The sequence below is a fragment of the Montipora capricornis genome, chromosome 1 (assembly GCF_036669925.1).
Source record: "Montipora capricornis isolate CH-2021 chromosome 1, ASM3666992v2, whole genome shotgun sequence".
Lineage (NCBI taxonomy): Eukaryota > Metazoa > Cnidaria > Anthozoa > Scleractinia > Acroporidae > Montipora > Montipora capricornis.
The window spans coordinates 32,364,190-32,384,676 of NC_090883.1; the positions used below are offsets into that span (position 1 = coordinate 32,364,190).

The 20,487-nt window shown below is 38.3% G+C and overlaps 1 protein-coding gene across 1 annotated transcript in view; it reads right to left on the reverse strand.

Annotated features, from left to right (window-relative positions):
• Positions 1–20,487, reverse strand: part of LOC138039008 (ATP-binding cassette sub-family B member 6-like) — a 32,888-nt gene that overhangs the window by 11,227 nt on the left and 1,174 nt on the right. Inside the window, exons 2-15 of the mRNA XM_068885146.1 lie at positions 20,340–20,487; positions 15,977–16,062; positions 15,134–15,225; positions 14,508–14,703; positions 14,072–14,161; positions 12,536–12,657; positions 11,072–11,181; positions 9,521–9,586; positions 8,756–8,881; positions 7,732–7,808; positions 6,677–6,740; positions 5,177–5,262; positions 3,942–4,104; positions 885–958 (exon numbers count right to left, since the gene is read on the reverse strand). The exon at positions 20,340–20,487 is cut by the window's right edge and continues 705 nt beyond it. Of these exons, the coding sequence (XP_068741247.1) occupies positions 885–958; positions 3,942–4,104; positions 5,177–5,262; positions 6,677–6,740; positions 7,732–7,808; positions 8,756–8,881; positions 9,521–9,586; positions 11,072–11,181; positions 12,536–12,657; positions 14,072–14,161; positions 14,508–14,703; positions 15,134–15,225; positions 15,977–16,062; positions 20,340–20,487 (1,500 nt within the window). The remainder of the gene's footprint in view (positions 1–884; positions 959–3,941; positions 4,105–5,176; positions 5,263–6,676; positions 6,741–7,731; positions 7,809–8,755; positions 8,882–9,520; positions 9,587–11,071; positions 11,182–12,535; positions 12,658–14,071; positions 14,162–14,507; positions 14,704–15,133; positions 15,226–15,976; positions 16,063–20,339) is intronic.

Sequence of the window (20,487 nt, forward strand, 5' to 3'; positions counted from 1 at the left end):
ACTTGATTTCATATCCGCAGTTGAATATATGAATCATTTCATATATCATTTCATCCTTGATTCATTCATCACGGGATCATTGGAACCCAGAAATGACCAGCTCCCAATGTCAGTGCCTTTATAGCTTAGTTGCTTAGAGCGTCGTATCGGTATCGGTTACGAGTTCGAACCCCGTTGAAGTCCCGAATTTTTCAGGCTTCTCTGGCCAATTGCTAAAATTGCGTTCATAACTACGAGAATCATAGCTTCACTTGAGATGTTATCTGTCGTTCTCTTTTGTAATCTCCGTTCCCTTTTTCTCGGGCTGGAAATATCTTTTAGGGGCTCCGTCTCCTTGTTGATGTTTGTTGATCGCCATCTGGAATTATCAGTTGTGCTTGAATTAAGCTGAATTAATTCGAACAAAAGCAGAGCGCGAAGAGACCCTTTTGTAGGGCGTCTGCGAGTAATCCAGTCAATAGGCCTTTTGCAACAAACGATCACATGGTACAAAATCCGCCATGCCGGAGGGCAAGCTCATTATTATTCCCCCACTGGCACATTAAAACAAAGGCAAGTCAAGCTCGACTGGTTCAGGTCTCTTTGTTTTAATGTGCCAGTGGGGGAATAATAATGCATGAGCTTGCCTTCCAGCATGGCGGATTTTGTACCATGTGATCGTTTGTTGCAAAAGGCCTATTCTCGGTTTTCCCATGATGACAAGGCCGCCATGTTGGTGTCCCCAAAAAAAGGAACGGTGGCCATGTTGGTGTCCCCACCCAATCCTCCAAGAATTGAACTATATAATTATTGTGCAAACTTTTTTTTTTGTTTTCGTTGAAAAAAACACGGCTGTTGATCACGTGAGTGAAAACCAAGAATAGGATAGAAATGACATATCGTACCTTATATTATTATTGAACAAAACTGTATCCTGAGGAACCACTCCAATGACCTTGCGCAAAGACTTCTGAGTTATCTGAGATGATACACAAACAGACAAAAAAGTTTGGCTTTATCAAATTTATTTAATGAAGCCAATTCAAAGGTGCTGTGTCACGAAACTTCGCCAAATTCAGCGACTGGAAACTGGCCACCAAATCAAGCGAAACGTAAAAACAAAAGGTTTTAATACAACAGCAAATACAAAAATAGGTCCGCAATGCGTACATGTGTGGCTTACGAAATTAAGCTGCTTTGATGGGGGAGGTTACAAATTAAAAGGATCTGTTTTGTCATTGAGTTTCTATTAGTCATTGAGTTTCTATTAGTATCTGATTACGGTTAGTTTTCAATATTGTTCCTCTCAATCAATACAATAAGATAATTGACATACATCTGTCCTGAAATGCTTATTTTCAAGATGAGGGTTATTGGGTAAAGTTTTATGGAGGTGTCATTTTGACAACAGAGGTTGCGCATGTAACCTGAGGATTTAAGGAACTGAAAAAATGTCAGCATCATGTCCTATAGTGGGCTTATAGATTCAGTCATGATTTTGTTTACGCAACCAAGTGGAATTGAGTTCTGAGTTTGTCCAGGGCAAGTGTTGTGAAATCAACTCCAGGGAAGCATTTCGTATGAATGCTTTTGGCATTTTGTGTACCAGTGCAAGAGCACAACACTTTGCAGAAGGGCTGGGACATACAGGAAATGATGTAACCTTTGCTAGAAGCCACATTGGGAGCTTGATTTGGTTTGAATGTATGACTAATTTTTGACAATATATGCATGTAAAGTATCATAAATTTTCAATAAAGAAACACAGAAAAATTTAGTTGATGTAAGTGGCTATTGGGTTGCAAGTGGAGGAATTTGGGAAAAAAAGATAGACGCATAACAATATCTGAACACAAGCAATATTTTAATAAATCATATGTTGAGTAGTGCTTATTAACATTGCTAATAATTTTAAGCCAATAAGATTAACAATTTTACCTGGAGGTTTTAGGAAAAAGTTCAACAGAATTCAATGTACAGGGAAGTTCATGATGGTATCATATGACTTTAAATACCAGAATCGTTGAAGTTTTCTTATTATGGACCTTGTAATTTTATGTCAGTGTGTTTACCAAGTTCAAGCTATGTGGAAACATGAAATGAATAGATGAACTTGACATCACGCAAAGTGCTAATCTAATGTACAAAAAGGTCCAAAATAAACATTGTGAGCAGGTGTAGTACACAAATTGGGTAAATCAAAACACTACTTCATTCCATATTTTGTATTGTCCAACAACTTGTTTCAATGTTGGTAAATAACAGACATTCATGTGAAGCATCATAATTGAAACGTGACAAAGCATCTTTTGTTTTAAGGAAATTGTCATGAGAGCCGATTCTTGATCGGTATTGTTCAACAGAGATTCCCATGTTACTTACTTCTGACGAAATCGTGGGCTAGCAGACTCTTGTCAACTGTGTGTGGATGATTCGTCCAATTCGATTCAACAACAACATTGAGCAATGACAACACAAGCACAGGAGAGTCTCTTTTGCTTTCAAGTAACTTCAGAGCCTTTCAAATACTTTCAGAAACTTTCAGATACTCAAGCAGGTCTGCTGAGCAGATTGAAGCCGTTAAATGTTGGCTTGCGAGAGTCAATAATGACTCGTAAGTTTTCATGTGACGCAACTTGTACCAAAGGTCCAGACCGTGAATTGAAATGTTGCCCTGTGAGAGCACAACTCCTCGCTGTAATCCGAACTTAGAAGACAAGCCGACTGTAGGAAAGCCGGCGTGTAAAATCCAAGCAGCAAAGAAGAACGAATAACTAGATAAAAAACGATCTTCGACAACGCGCTGTGTTACAACCACAAAATGGCCGCTTTCTGAAGCTTAGAAGTTTACGTACTTAGCCGAGCGTAGACTGGGGCCTGTCTTGGACGATAGTAAACCACGTGACAGCCACTCCGTTCACCGTGACAAATCATGGCATTGAGTGGTTTACACTTCGTGTAAGCCACACAAAACGAACGAAGTGATGGTCAAAATTGAAGATTAAAATGGACTGCAATTGAGGTTTTTGAAAGATGCTCGATGAGGCCGCATTTGCCCAGAAATGCCCCTCAGTAGATGCGCGCGGATTTGAATATGCGTCACGAATTGGCCCATCGCTCTTCTCCTGAACTTCAACATCACTCGTGTCTCCGAGTACGGACAATTGACGTCGCAAAGTGTCCCTAAGCTAAAAATAACGATAACCTTACCTTATTGTTGGAAATAGGTAGGAAAGGCTTAGACTTAAAGGGAAACTTCGTGATGGATGTCAAAATTGGACTTCCATTTCTGGACATAAGTGCAGACCGGACCAGCGTGACTCCAGACTCTCCCACGAGTCTTCTGTTAACACTGACCTTAAACCCTTTAAGCCCTATATCCACAATGAAATTCTCCTTACTGATCTCTGTACATTTCATTATAAAAGTAGTTTAGAGAATTTGTTGAAGGATCAAAGTGTTTTGTCTCCGTGGACGAGTTTGTAAATTCTTGAAATCTTTCCTGTTCATTTTGTACAAATAAAGGGAAGGGAAAATTGATGTTTGTCTCCCTTCGGACATACAGGTTTTAATGGTAAAGCATTCTCTGAATTTTCTCCTATTTGGAGAACTAGGATTTTGCCCGAGTCAACCACTGCCGTATTTAGCCTTTCTCTAGAAATCAAGTCGGTAGATTGTTGGATTGAGGAGTTTAGTTTGTAAAGAAACTGCGGTCCTGCGTCGTTGAGGAAATGGGCTTATCAACCGCCCTTCGTGAGAGCAAAAAGACCAATTCGCTCTGACGAAGGAATAACGCTTGAAATGGGTTTATCAACTGAGTTAATATGGTGAATTGACCACCGTAAAGAAATCCGAAAGCTGACGTCGCGAGCGTTAGCCTCTCGTTAGAGCAAGTGTTGCGAAGGGTTAACGCTCGAAACGTCTGCTTTCAGATTGGAGGTCAGGACTAATCAATGACGAACCTTTGCTATGTTCTGACCGTCAATAAAGATGCTTCCAGAGTCTACATCATAGAAGCGATAGAGCAGGCGGATGATAGTACTCTTGCCACTTCCAGAGGGGCCAACAAGTGCCACCGTCTGACCAGGATATACAGTAAAACATACATCCTTAAGAATCTGCTTTCTGTAAAAAAAAAAGAAATAAAAAATGCTCACCACAAGCCACCCACACTGCTATAGCTACGCCCGTTCCCCTCTAATAGACCGTATTCGTATTCTCAGTGTTGGACTGGAACTAGCTTGCAATGGAGGCTAATGCGGGGGGGTATATTAAAAAATATTTGCATTTGAAAAGATTTCCCCGCATTAACTTCCATTGCAAGCCAGTTCCAGTCCGATACTGAGAATACAAATAAAATTATGGTCTAATATTATGTTGTAGGTCAAAATTATCCTTGGATTAAACTTTTTGAAACAAGTTCAATTTAGTTTAGTTCGGAGTAAAGGAAGTAGTGTCTTTAAAATTAAGTAGGAAGGAAATACAGTAAAGAAGGAATTTCACTGCTGATATTTTGATGTTTCCTTTGTTTCAGATTATGATAATGAATATTACACAAAGAAAAATCAAAATCAAAATCAAACTGGTTTGAAAGATCTTAAACCAAGAGACAAATGATCAAGAACATCATTTTACCACAATAGGCCATTTCCGAGTTCATATCTGCCCCCTCTTCAAAGCGAGTCTAAGTGCGAAGTTTTTGTGATGTTAATTAGTTCTACTTTACATACGAATGAAAACTAATTTGCATAAGAAAAACTTCGCACTTAGACTCGCTTTGAAAAGGAGGCAGACTTGAACTCGGAAATGGCCTATTGCTTGTAATCTCGCAATGATGGTGGCTAATTTGCCGTTGTCGATAAGAGCCTAGACAACGCTGCTCGCTTTAACGACAAATTTACAGACAACACTTGCTCTTTCTTCGTTCTTTGTGTCATGATCTTGGTGGTCATGCTTTGAAATAAATTCGGCTGCGCATCGTGTATCTACAACCTTTTAACAACTGTGATAACGAATATCGTTGTCGACAAGAGTACAGACAACGCTGAACCACATTCGATTTGTTAAATTATCCTGCTCTGGAAGGATAACCCGATCCAAAAAGTTACCGACTCCGAGCAATCAGAATTTAAACAGAAATATTTTTTAGAAAAAGGAATGTAGAGGATAAAATGAACCACAACAACTACATACTTACTCAGGCATGTATGAAAAGTTGACATGTTGAAATTCTATGAGACCATTGGTTACTCTGATATCTGGGGCATAGGGTTCGTCTGTCACCTTTCGTCAAGAAGTTTGAAAAAGCACTAGCTATTAGTAAGAAGAGTTTCGGAGTGTCATTGAAAAATAATCAATGTTACCAGCAGCTATGGTTATTGAGGACGAAATCCGTTAGTAAAGAACTTGGAAACTAGCCAATTTATGGTCAAATGTAGGAGATGAAACTGAGCCTGTAGGGCAAGAGTATTTTAACCGACGTAAAATTCATATACTTCTTCCAAAGATTGGTTGGCCTGTGGTGGTTGGTGGCGTTTATCGCGCTCCTCGCGGACGGGGACTGGGACTGAATTATAAGGACCAGCTGAATGAGATGGACCGAAAGCAACTAATTCACTTCTGGTAGCTGCTATGCAGTCCATTGATAATTTCTGAGTACAGAACCACTGTCGATTTTTTATGAGGAAGAAAAACCTTCAAAGTCAGATTAAGCTTGATGAAACTCAGTCCACACGCAAACCTTATGGGCGAGGCCTGGGTTTGAGCCTGTCATAGATGGGGAGCGCAGCGTTGTTTAACCATCACGGCAGCCAGACTCCCCAGTCTTGAATTTTTGAAGCAGAGAAAGGTATAGCGCCAAGAGAGAAAGAAATCACTATCAAGGGAGTGAGTGATATGATATTTCCTCTGCTGAATTTAGCCATGGTGACCTATAAATTGGACCTGTTGTGGAAAAGCATTCTGTTTGAAGGAATGCAATCATATTCTAGATATCGCTTATCGATGCCCTTTACAACACACTGGAAATGTAGGACAACTACGGCTTTCATTAACAATAGAACAGCTTGAACATTTCATCGATTAAGGCTTCAGTGCTACGGATATAGCACACATGTTGAATATTTCAGTTGATAAGCGATATCTAGAATGCGATTGCATTCCTTCAAACAGAGAATGGCTTCCTTGATGGGGGACAACATTTAAGTACCATAACTATTTCAATTTCCTAAAAATTTCCTAAAAAAGATTTATGTCACTAATGACGCTCCAACTTCGTTCCCAGGGTCTCTCTTCTTGGCCTCCATTGTCAATGAACCACAATGAAGGCAGAGAAGAGAGACCCTAGGAACGAGGTTGATGATGCTCCATAGGCTAGTTGCACCCGTTCATTTAGAGCGAGTTTCGATTGAGTGTCGTAAAACCAAAACCAAAGTAATTACTTTGGCCAATCAAAAAGGAAAGAGACAATCCATTAAACCAATCAAAACTCTAAGTAATTACATGTAGCCGACACAAAGCGCGGGAAAATGTGCACGCGCGAGCCACGATTGGTTTTGGTTTCACTTCTGATTGGTTGGAAAACTCAGCGCGAGAAATTTGAACCAATCATTGAGTGAAGTAATCATAAACCAAAGTAATTATCTAATTACTTTCGACACTCAATTGAAAACCGCTCTATTATCCAAATAACCACTACCTGTCGTTTCTGCTGAAATAAATCAAACATGTTTTCCATGTCAATGAAAGCCTGCTGAATCATCCTGAAAAGATGGAAGCAATGGTCAGAATTTTGTTACATCTAAAGAAAATAGCGAAATGTTAAAATCAATGTTGACCACATTTTTCAAGTAAAAAATGACAGTGAAGTAAAAAGTGGATCCTGAGTTTGTCCATACATGTGCAATACACAAGAACTTTCATGCACTGCTCTTGGTGATTGACCCTAATTAGATGCACACTGATTTACCTAATTCACCAAAATGGTAGAAATACTGCCGAGGGCAAGGAAGATGCTTGTGGTAATTTAACGACGGCTCGTTCGTGGAATTGAAGGGAGAAAAGAAAAAAAAAATTGGCGTCCCGAATAGCCTCCCACGCAGATACTCTTGGCGCTTCGTTACGCGTTCCTCCCCCACGAGTGTCTGCGATAAACACGTGACGAAGCCCTAAGAGTGTCTGCATAGGAGGCTACATCACGAAATGTCCTCTTGTTCTTCTCTCGACTTCGCCCAACTTCAACATCACTCGTGTCTCGGAATACAGACAATGAAGATCACAAAGTGTCCTGCAACCGCCGCTCCTGAAGTAAACATTAAGATAAACGGCCGCATTTACCCTAAGCTAAAAATAACGCCAACCATTACCCTTACCTTATTATTGGAAATACGTAGCAAATGCTTAGACTTAAAGTGACTCTACGTGTTGGATGTCAAAATTGATTGTGCACGTAATTTAGGATCAATCCAGGACATAAATGTCTTTGTTTAGGGTTCTGGTTGAGGTCATGGTTAGAGGGTCGCTTTGTTACGCCTGCACCAAGTAATGTGGATTTCCTTATTATCATTAGTCATCATGTGGCTGTATTGGACAACCCTCAGCTTGTTTTAGGTCAGGGACAACTCTTGGGTCAAAGGTACATGTATACACTAGCTCTCAACCCTGCATCACCCATGCTCTCTTGAGACATGATCCACAGAAGTTTAATTTCTCTCAGAATATCATCCAATACATGAAGAATTTGATTGCACTGACCTATAGTAGGTGCCAAACCAGTTTAGTGGGACGTACAGTTGAAGGGTGTAGGTGACAAACAGGACAAAATCACCCACCTGCAAGAAGTGTAAGTGAAACAGTCATCAAACATCATGATGGTGATTGATGACGGCAATGACAATACTATGTCTGATGAAGACGACACTAACCACAGCAATTGCACAATTACGGCCGTTTAACTAGCATTAAAAGATATCACATTACTGAATGCTGATTGGCTGAGATGGAGGGCAATTTTTTATCTTGAGGGCACTTGTGATCCTGATTGGTCAACAGTTGCTTAGCCAGAGCAAGAGCTAGCAAGCAAGGTTACAAGAGAATCTTTCTTCCAGATTCTGACTCTGATTAAACCGCTTTTGTCTGGACACAAACGTCATAGAAAATACACTTTAAGCACTGTTTCTGTTGACAGCAATGATTTATTGAATAGAACTTTAACCGGATGATAACGTGTTTGCTTTTATTTTAAGATCAAACAATTCATTGAACCTATTGGTCAGTTAAGTTGATCTTTATTTGTCACGGCATTGAACAAACGTCCTTAAATAATTTTGCCCTTCATGTGATAAACATGTAAGTGCAACGTGCCCTCATACAATTAACGATAAAGTTGTAGATTGAAAGTTTTTTCAAGTTGCCCTTGTTGCTTTGTAACTTGGGTAATTTCGTGAAAACTTTGAAAATACGTGTGAAAGCAATCCTTAATATCCACCGGTCCCATACGATTACATATACAAAACACAATAATTACCTTTGCCTAAGAAAACAACTGGCAGTGAAGAAGAGTCCTGTTATTGCTATATCACAAATTTCACATAATTTACTTGACAATGTCATTTTAACAATCAAAAAACCGCCCATAAGATCACATTATTTTGACAACATTGTGCTTAAGGAAATAAACAAATAATGTACTGGACAAGTGCAGGGCCTTCCTATGATACTGCATTCTCAATAATTAAGATCTTAAATATGTATTGTATGTGCTGAAAATACTGCCTACCCCTAGCTTTCCATCCACTACAAGATAGCCACAGTACAGAGTCCCTGTCAGCAGGCCAATGTGGATGACTACATTTTGCGCTGCACTCAAGACTACAAGGGATGCATTGGTATCCCACTCACATCTCTAGGTAACAAACAAGCAAAAAATGATCACATAGCCCAGGGACGGATCCAGCATTTTTCTTAGGAGGAGGTGCACCACTAAGGGATGGCGTAGCTGACTGGTGACATTTGTTTTTTGCACAATACCAGGGGGGGGGGGGGGGGGGGGAGGTTTGCACCCCCTGCACCCTCCCCCTAGATCCACCCCTGTAGCATCTTTGACAAACATTAACGCAACATGAAAACAGGGTTGAAGGCCTCACTTCCCACCAATCAGTGGTCTGGGATTTATCATCTGGTATCGACCAACTGTTTTCACCCTTCCCTCATTAATTGCTCATGACAATCAATCTTGCGTGCAATAACATCTATAACATTGTACGTTTAGAAAGGTTATCAATTGACTACTTTGCAAAAATATTTTATTTCCATTTAGCTTCTCACACGAATCAACATTTCTCCTCGGTGGGCTTTTTCCAAACACAAAGGCTATTGAATGTGGTTGCATCAATCCTAATAGAAAATTGACTTTAAAAATGTGGCAAAATCTTGCTATTCAACAAGGAATTAAAAATTTTTTTCCTTAAATGGTACACTGCAAATGTTCTTTTTTTTCTCTCTCTATGAGAGCCTTAAAATAATGCAAATTTCAAGGTTCTACCTGGTAGTCTTTGATGGCTTGATCCAGTCTTTCCACTTCAAAGTCCTCTCCACTGTAGTATTTTACCTGAAAGATACCACAAATATGCAAGCACTCTATATTTTATCTTTATTTTGCTCTTTATTTTATTAGCTTCACCAAGAGAGAATACATGTACATTACAATATAATACTAAAAATAAACAACTAAATAAGTAACAAGAAGAATAATGTGACAAGGAACCCGCAACAGCACGAGCCAATTACTGCAAACCCAGAACATTAAATAAAATGTACAGCTTCCAAGTGGCTTTACAATGCAGAAGCAAAGTTTCAGTAAAATTTGATGTTAGTCGGTTTGAGTCAAGTGTATGGACAAGGGGCCTGAAAACCTCTTTCTCTAGGGGTTTAGGGACATGCCATTTTCAAAAGTTTGCTCCCAAACAACACATTTCAAAAGTTGATGATCACATTTAGACAACTTCATGTTGCGATTCATTGTCAAAATTAGCTTTAATTTTAAGTTAGCTTTGGAAGAATCTGTCTTTAATGTTTTTCAATTTAGGGAAAATGGGGCTGAATTCACTGAGCGAAGTAACCAATTTTTTCGTTTTTGGCAGTAGGTACTTATTGAAACCACTGCAGATGATAGAGTGCAATAACACCTTCATGGGATAGAATCCTGTTCCAGCTTAGATTTTTCTCAGGCTTGCGAACTGCAACTGTGTACTAAGTTGCTCTCTCATTTGCAACGAGCTTTCTGGGTAAGAATCCATCACAATCAGGATTTTGCAAGAAAAGACTATCACATAATTATTTCATGAAAATAAATACTGTCAATGTATTTGACAGACAAACGTTTTGCCGAAGAAACAAGAGAATGAAGTCCTTCTCCGTTTCAGAAATATTTGAGACATGTTCAAAAGGTGCCCTCAGGTTCAACCTGGCTATTTGACAAACATTCTTGGTGTTTTGTGAAATTAATGTACGTACCCTTGATTTAATTTATCAATATAACTTTGCACTCAAAGTTTCAAATGATTGTCAAATGTATTAGATTACGTGATTGCAATTGCTACATTTAGTGATCAGTTTAAAAATCTCGCACCAGCTTATCAACCAATAAGAAGGAAAACCAAAACCAATCATGACTTGCACACTGCACAATTTTCCCAGTGCTTTGAGCAAGTTACATGTATGGAATTGCTACAAATTTGGATTGGTTCGTTGCTCTGTTTGCACCAGTTGTGATCGGTTGAAGTAGTTACTTTGGTGTTTTACAACACTCAATAAATTGAAAACCTTAAATAATTTTGTACATCACTAGCTCAGTGGAGCCAATCTATAATTGAAACAAAGGTAGCACGAGGTGTACCCTGTGTCATTCAGGCTAATTCAAGACCAGGACTAGCGTTCATTAGCCTTTTGAAACTGTCGATAGTAAAAATTACCCCATTGGATGTTGATTGGGCATTGCCACTGCTTTACAACAAGATAAGAAATTCCAACAGTCACAAAGGCCTCTAAGCTCTGGTGCTAATTTTACTTTTACTTAATTACACATTCATCTTACAGTCTCAAAGTTCAAGAGAGAGTCAACAGCTTTGGCCTTAGCAGCATTATCCTTTTCATTCATTTCTCGTCGAAACTTTGTTCGCCATTCAGTAATCAGAATAGTGGAGCCTGTCCCAAAAACAAAAGTGACAAACAGTCAAAATGCGTTTGAGAGTGAGGATGACACAGAGTTTTCACACCCCTCCCTCAAGCCTACAGATGTATATACAGGGTTGAGGCCCTGCCCGGGGGGTCCCGTGCCGCTGATCTGAATTTTGAAAAGTCTTGTGTTGGAGCTTTGTCATTGTTTCATGTTGCTGTGACCATTGCTGTCGGACGTTTAAAGAAAGGATGTTGTTTGTTGCGATAATGTCGCTACTTTTTCGGCCATGTCGCTTGTCAAAATTTACCCTGGCAGAGCCTCAGGGTTCATTAAGATTTTTCTCAGGACCTCGGTCATCAGCATTCAACAGCAGGGCATTTTGAATGTTTTTATGTAATATTAAAAGTACACTGTATTTTAAACACATTAAAAAGTCAACCTTTTATGACCTCAAAATAAGCTCCAAAAATTGCCCTCAACTTATACAAAAAAATAAAGCTAAGTTCCACCTAAATAATTATTTTATTCAGAATTAGCATGATGTCGTCTTGAGTATAATGATTGTTACATGTACAAACTGTCTTGGCTAATTAAAATGTAGTTGAAAACTTCATTGTGTTTGGTTTATGAGTTCTTTGTTTTGTATGTCCTGTGAGAGAGCCAAGTGGACCAATAAATTCCTGGCCAGGAGTTGCTGAGCAACTTACAACCATTTCAAAGGACACTACTCTATGCACCATTAATTTGTGGAAAATTTAACCTATACATCCACTCAAAACCCACTGACCCCTAGGAGGGAGACTAGCATTTACAGGTACCCTAAGTTAAGGACGGTGCCTACTAATTCAAAGGTATTTTTTTGAGCGGTTTACTGAATATGCGGGAAAAGCTGATCTAAACAAGTGTTATTGAAATCCAAAAAGAAAATTGAGGTAACCACGCATTTTTTGAAGATGATTAATCAACCATATTTGTAAAAAGCTTTAAAATGCAAACAATGTATGCACAATAACAATTATAGTAGGCACCGTCCTTAAAGACAACGCTAACCTTTTACCCTTACCTTATTGTTGGAAAAATAGGAAGCACGTACTTTGAATTATAGGGACACTTTGAGTTGGATGTCAAAATTGGGTGAGCATCTAATATTAAATAAGGTACATTTCTGGACATAGGTGTGGGGGGAGGGGGGGGGAGGGTGGTTCACAAGTCAGTGGGTTAAGAACCATGAGAAATTGGTTGACTCTGACAATGGGACAAGTTGCAAATCTTTCTGACATTGATGAAGTTACGAACTCAAAGGTAACAACTTTATTTTTCTTTTAATTACTGCTACCCTATTGTTGATCCATTGCCATTTGCCTTGCCACCATATCTTACCAACGTAAAGAGCCATGGACAAGAAGATGATCAATCCAAACCAGCCATTGAAAGCAATGATAAAGTACACTATTGCTACTCCAATGTCGGCAAAGGTGGGAACAATGTTGAATAAAAGATAGCTATTAAGGTGAAAAATAAGACAAAAGAATCAGTCAAGATAATACATGAAGGTTAAATAAATTCAAGTTCAAGTTTGTAAGCTGGTTAATGCTAGTTGAGGATGTATGTTTTGCTGTGGTTTAATTCACTTTTGTTTGCTTAAAAACATTCTTGAAACATGATTTTGGACTGCAATAAAAGATTGCAAACATTTTGAAGCAATTTTCAAGGATTACCGCCATATCTGGAAAGAATAGCACTAATTAACAATATTTAACTACTACACGTTCCGGAGATTGTTGTGTAATAGATAATCTCTACGCCGGATTGGGTATTTGCGGCTCGCCATTTTTAAGCCCATGAAGGTCGGACGCGATATTTTATCTTACTTGTGAAATGAAACAATAGATTGTTTGTCATGTTAATCACAAGGTCGTGGAGTTGTCCCATAGGAGTTTGGAAATATTTAGCATTGAATTTAAATAGCAATATTCATTTTCATAGAGCTTTTGTAGTTTCGCTATCCAGAGTATAAATTAAAGAAGAAGAGACCAGTCTACTGTCATACATTTAAGCCACAACACAAGACAACATTAAATGGAATGGGGTAGAAAAGTCTTCGAGGAATGGCAGCAGAGATGGCAAAAGAAATGTGCAATGTCTGAACTTGTTGGAGTGGTCTCAAATGCGAATCTAATGTTCAAGATCTGACTGTTTTTCGAGTCTAAGAGCACATGTCACCAAATACGCTAAACATTTGGTTGAGCAAGTTCATTTGGGACTGACCAAGAAGTATGGAGAACGATACCCGCCCCAATTTCGCTTTATTTGTTAATTTGTGCAATAAGCTGTCATTTGTGTGAGAGGAGAGGAGAGGATGCATTAAACATTCTCAACAAAGATGACAAGAAGCAAGTAAATAAATATTGTTACATAATAGTTGTCATTGGAATGTCAAACTTGTGATTGAGTGATAACCTTTGTACGAATTTACAGGACTCATGTTACATGTAAGCATACTAATCAGAGGAGTTAGAGATCTTAAAGTTTATAAAAGTTAATTCTATTGATAATTCAATTAATTAAAAAATTCATCAACCCCAGCTTTTCCCTGCTACCTATTCAACCCCTCCCAGTCTGTGCTTTCAGACAGTTAAACTTTATCGGGAGTTACACACCTTTACATGTGACCTGAATATTGCGTTTCTGTTACCTGTCACCCTTATGAATAATTATTAATGAACTTTACAAGTCATGTAATAATGCTGAACGCTGAATAAGGCTAAGCTGCATAAAAAAAATTAAACATGACAAACATTAATTTTCTCGAATTAGCAGCTCCTATGCCAAACCACTATTTCATGCACATGCCAAAATACACCGACACCGACCAACGACAAAATTAATGTTGGTGAACAGATACAAAAATCTTACTTCAACAGGTTGTAAATGCTGTTAGCTCCTCTGTCAACCATCCTGATTACTTCACCAGTTTTGCGATTTAAATGCCAACTGAGCGACAAACTGTTAGAGGAAGATTAAAAAAGAAAGAGTTCATACATGTTCTAAACTGAAAAAGTAAATAATTTCATTATCCAGTTCCAAAACTATGGCTGACTTGAATTCATTGTTTTGAGCTGAGTTTGAGCCTTTTTGGCACATTAAGTCTGCCTTGTTCCTTCTCCCAGCTTTTAGAAGGTTGTTACTTATACACATCCCTACACACCCAGCCCTAAAAATTAAGATCAAGAAAAGTGGCCTTCATCTCAGCCAATCAGCATTCAGTAATTGTCACTCACTCACTCACTCACTTATAATGATGATGATCATTTATTCTTTTTACATGTACATGTATCTACATGTATTCAACCTGTGAAGATGTGCAAAGAGTCGCACTTGTAGGGTCCTGCTGGTAAACTGTTGAATCTTTATCCACAGGAATGACTTGATGTTGTTTATTAGCCCAATCCCTCCTGTTCCACCACCCTGTAAAAACCTCAGAGCGACATAAATGAGGATCAGATGCCAAGGATCTGTAACTGTCTTGCCAGGAGACAACCGGTTCACTACAAAGACAGCAACACTCAAGTTATTATAATTTAGTTTTTTTTTCAGTAAATAATATTCATTGAGTGCTGATAAACTGCAAAATTATAGCATTCAATGACAGCTCACTTATCACAACAGAAAAGTAGGTGACCCGTTTAGTGTTGAAACAGACTTGTGTGACGTAAGTGGGTAAGTTGGTAGAGTCAAATGGGTTCATAAATTTTGTAATAAATTTACCAAGGAGAGGTAAAAAAGCTGACCCTATTAATAATATTATGATACTGATGGTGATAATGATAGTGACAATGAGAAAACTTCCAGAACAAGACTTGCCAGCGACTCACAAAACTATAATTCTGGTGCTGCTTGCCACTAATTGGTTGAGAATGCAGCACAACATTTGCATCAAAACACCAAGCATAGAAAATGGAATTTTACTGACTGTACCTATTATTTTATAAAAGTATGGAACCAAAACATTGACTGCTCGACCAGCACCCAGGAGGCAGAAACACACCAAGACTTTAATCTGAAGGACTCTGGCAAAAAACAAGGAAATTAAACCTCAAAAAAAATAAAAACTTCAGATATATGATCTGAAAGCTCTAATTGTGACCATGAAGTTTCTTGACTCTCCATTCAGAAACACAAATTAAGCAAAGTTACAGGGCTTTTGAAGAGGTAGTATCATGGGAATTATCCCTGTTATTTCAACCATAAAATTACTAATTAAAATCAATTTTCAGTGACTGCTTCATTCTTAAATATCATTGCTTCTGGATCACCGCAGTGAATAAATTTTAAAAGAAAAATGAGCCACACTCAGTTATTATGGAGTTCAATCTAAGATTCAAGAGGAGATTTTGAAAACGTCAGGCATTCATTTTAATCTTGGCTACACGTAACTAAAAACACTTGAGAATGGTTTCTGTGAGCTAAAATAGCTGTTTTGAAGAAACTTTGGCCATTAATTTTCGTTTGCCATTGGCAAACAGGTCTCCTTTGCTTTCCAGAAGGTGGGGATCCGCTCTCAAACATTTTGTTTTTGCCTTTTCACAGTTTTGGTGTTTTATGGTGTTTTGGTGGCTTTGGTCCAAAAATAAGGGGGGAGCCCCCCCCCGGGCCCCTCCCTTGGATCCACCACTGCATAAGTTCATCAAATTAACTTTTTAGATAGAGGACACATAAGTGGTGAAGAAGAAAGCAGTTAGGGGGGAACTGTGTTGAGTAACTGGATCATGTAAAATAATTATAATTTCATGATGTTCATGGAATTCAAACATCATTTACCTGTTTGATGGCCATAAGAAAGGCCACAACATCTTCAGTTTGCGCCAAAGATCTTTGAAGGCTGATTGCCCACGACGGTTAATTGCCTATAGGATAACAGATACACTGAGAACCTCAGAGAATCTAATGTCTATTAATTTTTTGTTTTTAATTATAAAGCTGGTCCTTCAGCTGGATCATTTGGATTGATGAATTTGAACTGTTTTAAATTAATGGTCTCTTTTTATAAGGCAAGCTGAAGCTTGCTCGCCATGTGTGGAAAGTACCATGTAGCATGAAAATTTTTCTAATTTTTCCAGATTGACCCCATTCAACAAAAAGTAGTGCCACAGAATAAAAAACCTGCAAAATAAAATGCTGCAAAAATTAACTCCCTTCAGTCAAATTAAGAACTCCACTTTTAATTAACAGACTTGTGCCACTTGGGCGATATACACTAGACTGTAAAACAAGAACATTCACTACTTGCACAACCTCATAATGCAATACATCTTGGGAGTTAATATTACTATTCTTGGGGCTGTATTATCCTTCAGTAAATTGGATAATTATCCCTTATTCCATTGTTTTAGTGCAAATAACCCCCCAAAATTATGGGATTTGTGCAAGTAGTGAATGAACACAATTTATTTTAGACTGGAAAAACCAACCCAAGCTTTGATACATATGGTAGTCTGTATCGCAAAGAAAACAATGACGTAAAGGACAGAAAAGGTCAAGTGTACTCAAATTCAGTACATAACTGCACCTTAGATTGGCACAAACAGGTCATCTGAAGGAACACCATTTGTTAGGCTGGGTCTGCAAAGCAGCAAACCTTATTAATGAAACAGTGTTTCGATGCACATGGTAGGGGTTATGGCTTTTTGTTTTGATCTGCTGTTATTCAGTTCCTTTTGCCAATACTATGGAAATTACGAACCACGGAATGGGCTCAATTTTTTGTGCTGCAACCACTCCCACTTTCTTTGATAAATGCAACAACTTTCTTAGACGCACCACGCAGATTGAAATAGCCCAGATAAGTAAGGTGAGACATGTACTTGTATATCAACCAGGAAAAGCCACAGATGATGATTTGAGGCAAAAAATAATTCATGATATTGTGGAACATGGAGGCGGCTTTTTCACTGGTTTCTTTTCAGGTAAAAACTCTGGAAACCATAACCCTAACCCTAATGTTACCTGTCTGGCAAAACAGCTTTCGAATCTTTTTCACCGTGTTGTATTTCATTTGATTTATGTCCGCAATTTTGGGGAAACTTCCAAAAAGAAACCAGTGACATTATTAAGCTGAACTGCATAATTCCCTTTGAACTTCATGCATATGGCTCCCAGGATGCAAATTTGGGAACTCCATAATCCTACAACTTGTGGCATTGCTCTTAAAGACTCGAAAAGAGCATATTCTTGCTATACTTTTGCTATTTACAGATATCACTTGAAGATTGTTAACTTTGATTTTTAAAATCAGCAAAAAACACTGGGGCCTTGAGAAAAATTATGAAGGATATGGTAGCCAGGGGGGGACGGGGGGATGGGGAATTACAATTGACTTAAGGAGGCTTGAAAGGGTTTTCAGCTGAGTGCACACGTGTAAGCCACACACGCAATTCTAAAAGCTGCTCGTGTCAGTTCACAATTCAAAGTGGGTCACCAGAAATAAACAAATACCGCTAATTTCACTCACCTTTCTTCTAATTCCTATACATATGGCATATAAAATAGACATCTCCTATTCCCGAAAACTATGAAAATTGTGCACACACGGTTTAATGGTCACTTAAATCCGTTTGTGTTGGCCTGTAGCTTCACTCGTGGGTGCACTCAAATGAGCGGGTGACGCATGCGTAAATGCCGATCTTGTAACCCTCTCATTTTTCCTGATTTTGCAACTTTACTCACTTATATCTCTGCTTCCGGACAATGAATTTTTTTCATTTTTTGCACGTTAGCTTCGATTAATTTAAAATGTTTGTCTGTCAAATTTTAAAAGATTCTGTTGGTGAAAAAAGAAATTAGTGACATGTTTCAAAAAAACTTATTTTTCTGACAAACTGACCTACAGATTTTGTTCAATTTTAAATATTTTAGAGATTATTTCTAACATTATACCTGGCAATGCTGAATGGGAATATTTCCCCATCCCCTTTCCTTTCAAAAAAGACAATATATCTTGATTTCAAGGCTCAAAGAAATGTTTTATATTGTTGCCATGGTAATGCTATTTTGGAGGAAAATTTAATGTGAGAAATATATGATGGGTACTTAATACCCTGGACAAATTTTGTCTTGATATGATTACCCTAACTGTATCTAAAAACAGAACATTTTAATTGGTTTGAAAAAAGGAGAAACTATTTTGAGTCTCCTTTAAGTACATTAAGGACGTTTGCACAAAATTTTTCTAACATTGATTTTTTTTCTGCAAATTTTACCATTGAAAGATGACGAGTTATTGATTTCAGAAATGTAAAAAAATGGGGGGTCACCACCTTCGTTTTGGAGAGAACATGCCCATATGAACAACAAAAATCTGAAAAAATATGGCTTCTTTAGCGAATAAGGCCACAGTGTCTGTTAGCCCAAAAAAATTGCAATTACATCTTTGAAGTGAAATGTTCTCTACCAAACTTTGTTTATTTTTAATAAGTGGACCTATCAAGTGAATTTAGTTAACTGTTGAGGTTCCTTAAAGAACAAGTTGGCATTTAGCGACCATAGTTTCATGTGCCTTGAAGCCGCAAGATGGTAGGATTCCATGTCCCCCGGACAGAAATCTTGACATTTTTTTAACTTCCCACATTGATTTTTTGTTCATTTTTGGACGATGTGGAGATAATTGTGAATAAAATCTGATTCTGAAAAGAAATGTAGGGGTCACCAAACATCCAAGATCGTTAAATCCAAGCAAAGCAATAACAATCGCCATCTGCCCTATCATTGTTCATTTTAGTACTTAACACGCACGTTCAATGCATGACGTGGCATGTGAAGCCCAAAGCCCGATCCTGACGAAGCCTGAATACTTTGGGGCTTACTTTCAATAGCAGTGATCTTTCTAACTTTCATTTAATAACAAAATTAATATGTACATGTACACGTCACCAAAACAAAAGGTGTAATGGTTTCAATCGGTACAGACAGCCTGCCGAAAAGCATTGGCTACTTTACCCAGAGCAGTCAGCTACATTTTTCCCTCAGTTAAAGTAGTTAAAGACTGATTCTTCCAAACCTAACATTAAAATTCATTTTGACAATGAAAACAGTTGGTTTAACTCTACTCAAACCACCCACCAAATTCAAATTTTATGGAAACTCCTGAGGTTTAAGGTGGCTCACGCCAGTTTCAAGGCTTTCAAGTAACGTTCTCATTTGAAGGTTTGGCACTACAACGCTGTATCACGTATTTGCAAAGTTATGATACCATAAGAAACATCAAATATTGCTGAACAAGATGAGTAATTGTTATGACGTAATAAGTCACTGTGGCAATGGGAAAGCCCCGTAATAACACCCATTAGAATATACTAAAACAGTAGATAGCTTTGAATGTGCGCGCTGATTGGCTACTCAAACTCCGGATATCCTTTGCTACTCACCTCCGAGCAATTCACACAGAATTTGGGCCCGAAAATGTTGTAATCTTTGCAGGAATAAATGAGTTAAAATCATCTTTTTGTGCTATATTATCTCACTGTTTGAGTATATACTAAAACAACTATTCACCTCAGTGTCGGTGGCTAGTGATGGATATTTCCCTCACCGCTTCGCGGCTCAGCAAATATCCACCACTAGCCACCTCCACTTCGGTGAATAGTTGTTAAATATTTTGGCTTTACTTGCTCTTATCTCAAAAGAAACCCTGTGACCCTCATTTTTTCATTGCTGGAACGTGATCAGAACACCAAGATGAAACTTTCTGCAAAGTTTAAAAAATATTCTGTACAGCAGATCCAGAGCCATTAGGATTAGGGTGGCTCTGATGCTGCAGTGCAGAATGTTTTAAACTATGCAGAACATTTCCCTGTGCCCTTGTGATCACTTTCCAGCAATAAAAAATAGGGGTCACCGCATTTGTTTTTGAGATATAAGCAACTACAGCCAAAATATAGGGTGTTTTTGCTGGGCTTTCCCATGGCCAAGGTAACTTATTACGACTCCCAATAATGACCACATCTTATTCAGCAATAATCTGTGTTTTATATGGTACCATAACATTGCTGTTACGTGATACACAGTGTAGTACCAATCTTTCTAAAGAGTGTTGAAATTGCTTAAAGCCACCTTAAAAGCAGCTGACTGAGAGCATCAAGAATAACATTAATTGACAACCGCCGCTCAACCGAGCAATCACTCTTACCGAAGATCCAGGCAGTAAGGTCTGCTCATCCTTGATTGGAATAAGTAGCTTCACTGCATGATACAATCCAGGGCCTTTGAATCCAAGAAGAAACACAACAAGTGTGATTGTATAACGTGCAACAAACAAGCCAAATTCTGCTTCCTGA